General features: G+C 46.5%; 1 protein-coding gene across 1 annotated transcript in view; it reads left to right on the forward strand.

Moving 5' to 3' along the window:
* The window catches only part of TDRD7 (tudor domain containing 7), a 227,262-nt gene extending 222,291 nt beyond the window's left edge, over positions 1–4,971 (forward strand). Inside the window, exon 17 of the mRNA XM_063914237.1 lies at positions 4,434–4,971. Coding sequence (XP_063770307.1) covers positions 4,434–4,654 — 221 coding nt within the window. The 3' untranslated portion in view covers positions 4,655–4,971. The remainder of the gene's footprint in view (positions 1–4,433) is intronic.
* The last annotated feature ends 2,708 nt before the right edge of the window (positions 4,972–7,679 follow it).

Consider the following 7,679-nt stretch of genomic DNA (forward strand, 5'->3'; position numbering starts at 1 on the left):
CGCTTGTGCAGCCCTGCTATGCTAAAAAAGTTTCCTGTAAAACAAGACCAGGGTCAGACCTACTTACCCTGTGCGACTGATCCAGCGACGAAGCTCCCGGGATTGACGTCAGACATCCGCCCTCCAAACACCTGGACACGCCTGCGTTCGGATCTCTACGCCCAGAAAACGGTGAGTAGATGCCCTGGAACGCCTCCCCGCCGTCAATCTTCTAGCGATCGCCGATGCGATCACTTTCAGCGCTGGCGGCGTCGCTGACCGTCGCAGGCAACTGCGCGCAGCCGCAGTTCTGACCCGTTCGCACTGCAGCGAAGAACCGCTGCGTGCGAACGGGTCGGAATGTCCCCCTAAATTAAGTGTAGCTGCTCTAGTCAGGGCGGTTAAATTTACTCTTCAGAGAAATGATGAGCCCATGCCTAAACCAAAACAATCTGCTTTCTAACCGTCAAAAGGTAGTTCTGGATAAATGTCCTCACTCTGATCACTTTACAGAACTTATGAGTGAAGCATGGAAATCTCCCAAGTAAAAAGTTTGCGAAGTCCTGGCGTCTGATCACAACAGACGCCTGGGTGCGATACGGGGTCTCTCATGGATACGCCCTCTCCTTTCGGAAACTGCCACCCCACCAGTACTATTACACAAGTCCCGCATCAGACCTGAGCAATGCCCAGGCCCTCAAAATTACCATTCTCTCCTTTCTGCAGGTAGGGTCATAATCCCTGTCCCTTCATCACAGTGAGGAAGGGGTTTTTACTCCACTCTCTTCTTGGTTCAGAAACCCGGGTCTCATCGACCTATCCTCAGTCTCAAATTTCCTTGAGTGCCCAGGTTTTATATGGAAACACTCCATTCTATTGTCCTTGTTATGCAGCCTGGGGAATTTATGGTGTCTCTGGAAATCCAGGAAGTTTACCTACATGTACCTATAGCGCCCTCTCAACAATACTTCCAGTTTGCTGTCCTACAACAGCATTTTCCAGTTTCAGGTACTGCCTTTTGGACTTTCTACGGCCCAAGTATCTTTTACCAAAGTCATGGCTCCTCACCTTCAGCGTCAGGGAGTCAGAATACTCCCATGCCTGAACGACTTGCTCCTTCTGGCACACTCTCCGGAGGTCCTTCACTGCCACCTTCAGGTGACCATTTCCTTCCTACAAAGGCACGGATGGCTAATCAACTGGAAATGGTCTTCCCTTATCCCCTCTCAGAGGATGGTTCATCTAGGAGCTCTTCTAAATGCTTGCATACAGTGAATCTTCCTGCCAGTGGATGAGATTTCCGCACTACAACTAGGAGTACGCAGGTTACTCCACAGCCACAGAGTGGTAATTCACTACGCAATGCAGACCTTGGGGTCAATGGTATCCACCTTCAACATGGTGGATTACACTCCGTTCCACTCCAGGCCCCTACAACACCTGATCCTATCCAGGTGGAACGGGCAGCACAAAGGACTCAGATCCCAGACAATGGTCCTCTCTCAAAAGGTTTGCCTATCCCTCTCCTTGTGGTTACGGACGTCCCACTTTGACAAAGGTTGACCATTCTGGATCCCGGCTTGGGTGCTCCTCGCCACAGATGCAAGCCTCTGAGGGTGGGGTGTAGTAACCGGCCAATTCTCCTTTCAGGGTTGTTGGACTCTCACCGAGAGAGACTTGCCTCTCCATGTCCTGGAACTTCGGGCAGTCTACCGGGCCCTCATTCTGGCTAAAAACATTGTTCACGGCAGGCCTGTCCATGTCCAGTCAGAAAACGCCACTGTGGTGGCCTACATCAATCACCAGGGAGGTACATGCAGTCGCTTTGCCATGCAGGAAGTGGCACACATTCTCAGATGGTCCAAAGGTTACCTTCCGACCATCTCTGCGATATTCATCCTGGGGATACTCAACTGGGAGACGTATTTCCTCAGCTACCAAGATGTGCACGCTGGAAAAAGGTCTCTACACACTGAAGTCTTCCAACTTCTTGTCGACTCATGGCACAACTACAAGCTTCCCCTATATGTGTACAAGACTACTGCTTCGGGTCTCTAAAGTGGACTTTCTATCTAGGGTACCTATTCCCTCCAGTCTCCCACCTTCCCAGGGTGCTTCGCAAATTCAAGCAGGAAGGCGCACAATTCTGTTAGCTCTGGTCTGGCATAGGCGTCATTGGTTCACAGACCTCCAGCGTCTCTTTATAGACATTCCTCTTCTACTTCCTCTATGACCAGACCTGTTGTCTCAGGGTCACTGTCTACATCCGGACCTAGCTCTGTTGTCTTTGACGGCGTGGCTCATGAGTCATCCCTCTTTAAGGTCTAAGGTTTTCTCCCGCTCTGTCATTCAGACCATGCTCAGAGCGCGGAAGTCAACCTTCAGCTTGTATCTACTACCGAGTATGGCATACTTATTTCCAGTGGTATGCTCAAAGATGCTATGACTCTCTGGTTTTACGGGTTTCCAGGGTCCTCGCTTTCCTCCAAACTGGATTGAATCTCTGACTCAGCCTGGCTTCCCTTAAAGTACATGTCTCTGCTCTGTCAGTCTGGTTCCAGAGACGTATTTTCCAGTGGCTCCTTGGGATTTGTCCATATTTTTCCAGGCATTGCAGGAGTCTCCGTTTGAACCTCTAGACTCTGTTGACCCCAAATGGTTAACAGCAAAGACACTTTTTCTTCTGGCCACAGCTTCTGCTAGGAGGGTTTCAGATTTAGGGGAGCTTTCCGGTCGCTCCCCGTACTTGATTTTTCAACAGGACATCCTGGTTACCTCCCCAAGATAGTATCCAGCTTCCATCTTATTGAATAACTAATAGTTCCATCCTCCCAATCACCAGACCTCTCAGCAGATGAGGCCTCCTTGGATGTGGTCAGTGCTCTTCAGATCTACGTGGACCGTACTAGTTCCGTCAGAAAAATGGATTCCCTCTTTGTCCTATATGGCTTCCACAAGAGGGGTTGGCCAGCTAACAAACAGATGGCTTCGTATGACTACCTCTCAGGCCTACACGCAGGCTAACCTTGTTCCGGATACAGTATCTGCTCATTCTACTCGCTCTGTGGGACCTTCGTGGGCAGCCCGCCGAGTCACTTCAGCTGAGCAAAGCTGGTCACTTGGTCCTCTGTCCACACTTTTTCTGAAGGTCTATGCCTTTGATACTTTTCCCTCTCGGGATGCTTCACTTGGACGCCAAATTTTCCTCTGTGCTTCGGAACGTCCCCTATTTTCCCGACTTTGTAGTGTGAGAGTGCATTCACTGGCTGTACCGTTTTTCCTTCCATACTATCCAGCTCTTGCCTTGGGCTTGTAAACAAAACGGGAGAGCTTGAGCTGTGGGCAGAGTATGGGGAGTAAGGACCAGTGCATCCTGGGAGCTCTGAAAAGCTTCACTGTTTGATGTCTGATCTTACCACCATACCCCCAATGTAATCCCTGTGAATCCTATGGACCTCAAAAAAAAAAAGTTAACAAAGGTAAGTTTTACCATAACTCTTATTTTGTGTAATTTTTTTATTTTATTTTTTTTTTATCTAAAATTCACATGGAATAAATGTATCGTTATTCCAGTTTTCTGGCAAAAGAACTCATGTTCTGTTTCCAAAGAAAAATATAACGATTTATTGGGTAGACTAAAAACAACTATTATTCATGACAGTAGTGACTTCAAATGTTAATTGAAAACCAAAAATAAGACTTTCTCTGCACTTACTATGTATCCTATGACCCATGGGATGCAGGCACTTTTGAGAAGTATGAAATTTGTCCAGATTCAAAATGTAATTATCTCCTGACTTTCCCTTGATAGTCACATGTTTGACATTTGTGTGTGTAAGATATAATAATGATTTTCCCGGCATCCAACTTTCATGCACATAGTCAATCTTGATCACCTAATTTTATTTAAAGGAAAACCAAAGTATTTTTGCTGCCTAATATAATACATATCATCAGTGCAATTTGACACCTGCCCTTCCCTCCTTCCCTTCTTCCTAAACTTGTGTGATCTTGATGACTAGGGTGTGAGGAATCTTAAATGTGCTTGTAAACGGTAGTGTAATGCTTCTCACTGCTATCAAATATTTCTATTTTTGGGATGCTTTTTATCTAGTCTGCTTCACAGTAGAATGGTGGGGTTAAAGTTTTATAGGTGGATAGCTGTGGCTGCTGTCCAATCAGGTGCCATAAATTCATCATTATCATGATGCCTATAGAATAAAGTGAACCGATACCATTCGGCAAGGTAAAGAGTGCACATTTCAATTTTGTGGGCATCCAAATTGGCCCTGCCAGTTACGTGCATCTCTCAGGAACAAGCGCTCTCTCATTGTATTTTTATTTTATTGTAATTGCCTTTATATTTGCTTTTTAATCATTGCTCACAGATCACTCAGAATAAATACTGTACTGTAAATATCAGTGTATTAATGTTTTTTTCCCCCTATAATTAGGTGTCAAGTGTGAGCAATGGTCTGAGGAAGCATCAATAGTCTTCAGAAACCACGTGGAAAGGAAGCCTCTTGTGGCACTAATACAAACTGTTCAGGATAGCTCTAATCCATGGGATCGGAAGGTTGTGGCATACTATGTGGATACCTCCTTACCAGACACTGATATATGGATTCATGACCTCATGTCAGAATACCTTGCTGAGCTTTCAAAGCCTGAGTAGCATGTTCTGCATACTGTACCTCCTGAGACTCTTACAGTAGAAGCAATAACAAATACTTACATCTTTTAAGAAGTTTACCTGTTCTCCATTGTTCTGATTTTTTGATGAATGTTATGAGGTTTGAAAAATTTACACTTGTTTTCTGTGAAAGAGAATTTAACAGATTCCTTTGTTTACATTGTTTAAATAAGTTGATTTTCTGAAGATTTGCACTTTGTTTAATATAGCTGTATAAAGTTGGAATATAATGCAGAGAATTTTATTTAACAATAAAAATTACATAAAAGGGCTTTAGCTGTGCTACATGCTCGAATGGACCTTCTGTTTCAATCGTGATAAATGAATGTATGTAACTGGAAGAGGTTATTTCATTCTTGGGGGCATATGCAATTGCGGTCGAATTCCCGAAAATGTCGAAAAATGGGACATTTTCGCCCAAAAAAATATTTGACAATGCAATACAGTACTTTTCGCCAAAAAGACGGCCATTCCAAATTCGACTTTTTGAAATTCGACATTTGTCAAATTCGACATTTCTGCAATGGTACAAATGCGACATTTCGACAAAAGTATATTCAATTGAAGATTGTAAATTCGACAACAGTGCTTTTAGACCGTAAATTCGTCATTTTCAATCAGCCACACTTTGCTGGCGGAATCTAATAAAAAAATGTAAAAACATGTTTTTTTTTTTTGTTGTTTTTTTTTTTGTTAATGGCATATCTATTTATATTAGAAGGGATTAGGTACTTGGTTTGTCTATTTAGGAGGCACAAATATTATTTAAATATTTGTAAAAATATATATTTATTTATTTTTAAATGGAATGGTGTAAAAATCAGGAAAAAAAAATGCGTGGGGTCACCCCTCCTAAGCATAACCAGCCTTGGGCTCTTTGAGCCGGTCCTGGTTGCCAAAATACGGGGGGGGGGGGGGAGGGAATGACAGGGGATCCCCCGTATATTAACAACCAGCACCGGGCTCTGCGCCTGGTCCTGGTGCAAAAAATACGGGGGACAAAAAGAGTAGGGGTCCCCCGTATTTTTTGGACCAGCACCGGGCTCCACTAGCTGGACAGATAATGCCACAGCCGGGGGTCACTTTTATACAGCGCCCTGCGGCCGTGGCATTAAATATCCAACTAGTCACCCCTGGCCGGGGTACCCTGGAGGAGTGGGGACCCCTTCAATCAAGGGGTCCCCCCCCCAGCCACCCAAGGGCCAGGGGTGAAGCCCGAGGCTGCCCCCCCCATCCAAGGGCTGCGGATGGGGGGCTGATAGCCTTGAGTAAAATGTAAGAATATAGTTTTTTGCAGAAGAACTACAAGTCCCAGCAAGCCTCCCCCGCAAGCCGGTACTTGGAGAACCACAAGTACCAGCATGCGGGGCGGAAACAGGCCCGCTGGTACCTGTAGTTCTACTGCAAAAAAAATATCCAAATAAAAACAGGACACACACTTTGAAAGTAAAACTTTATTACATACATGCCGACACATACATACTTACCTATGTTGACACGCCGACTCTGGCCACGTCTCCATCTGTCGACGTCCGGGGTACCTGAAAATAAAATTATACTCACCTGATCCAGTGTCCGGTTCTTTTATTGTAATCCACGTACTTGGCAAAACAAAAAAATGCATACCCGCACCACACGGACTGAAAGGGGTCCCATGTTTACACATGGGACCCCTTTCCCCGAATGCTGAGACCCCCCGTGACTACTGTCACAGAGAGTCCCTTCAGGTAATCGGGTAGCGCCACGTCCTGGCACTCTCCTGATTCCCTATGCGCGTCTGAGCTGGCAGACAGCGCATCGCACAGCTCCCTCCATTAGTTTCAATGGTGGGAACTTTGCGGTCAGCGGTGGGGTGACCTCACCGCTGAACGCAAAGTTCCCACCATTGAAGATAATGGAGGGGGCTGTGCGATGCGCTGTCTGACAGCTCAGACGCGCATACAGCCAATCAGGAGAGTGCCACGACGTGGCGCTACCTGATTGGCTGAAGAGACTCTGTGACAGGAGTCACGGGGGATCTCTGCATTCGGGAAAGGGGTCCCATGTGTAAACATGGGACCCCTTTCAGTCCGTGTGGAGCGGGTATGCGTTTTTTTGTTTTGCCAAGTACGTGGATTACAAATATCACAGGACACTGGATTTAGGGGAGTATAATTTTATTTTCAGGTACCCCGAACGTCGACAGACGGAGACGTGGCCAGAGTCAGCGTGTCAACATAGGTAAGTATGTATGTGTCGGCATGTGTGAAATAAAGTTGTATTTTCACGGTGTCTGTGTCCTGTTTTTATTTGGGTATTTTTTTTGCAGTAGAACTACAGGTACCAGCGGGCCCGTTTCCCCCCCGCATGCTGGTACTTGTGGTTCTCCAAGTACCGGCTTGCGGGGAGGCTTGCTGGGACTTGTAGTTCTTCTGCAAAAAAACAATATTCTTACATTTTACTCAAGGCTATCAGCCCCCCATCCGCAGCCCTTGGATGGGGGGGACAGCCTCGGGCTTCACCCCTGGCCCTTGGGTGGCTGGGGGGGGGGGGGCCTTGATTGAAGGGGTCCCCCCACTCCTCCAGGGTACCCCGGCCAGGGGTGACTAGTTGGATATTTAAGGCCACGGCCGCAGGGCGCTGTATAAAAGTGACCCCCAGCTGTGGCATTATCTGTCCAGCTAGTGGAGCCCGGTGCTGGTACAAAAAATACGGGGGACCCCTACTCTTTTTGTCCCCCGTATTTTTTGCACCAGGACCAGGCGCAGAGCCCGGTGCTGGTTGTTAAAATACGGGGGATCCCCTGTTATTTTTCCCCCCGTATTTTGGCAACCAGGACCGGCTCAAAGAGCCCGAGGCTGGTTATGCTTAGGAGGGGGGATCCCACGCAATTTTTTTTCGGGTTTTTTTTAACATTTTTCAAAATTGAATCAAAATCCGTCATAACGGCCGTTTTTCGACAGCGGGACTGTCGAATTCGTTTTTTATTGAATATGTCGAATTCCGGCACCCACCTGCCGGAATTCGA

Source organism: Pseudophryne corroboree, chromosome 1 (genome assembly GCF_028390025.1).
Source record: "Pseudophryne corroboree isolate aPseCor3 chromosome 1, aPseCor3.hap2, whole genome shotgun sequence".
Classification (NCBI taxonomy): domain Eukaryota; kingdom Metazoa; phylum Chordata; class Amphibia; order Anura; family Myobatrachidae; genus Pseudophryne; species Pseudophryne corroboree.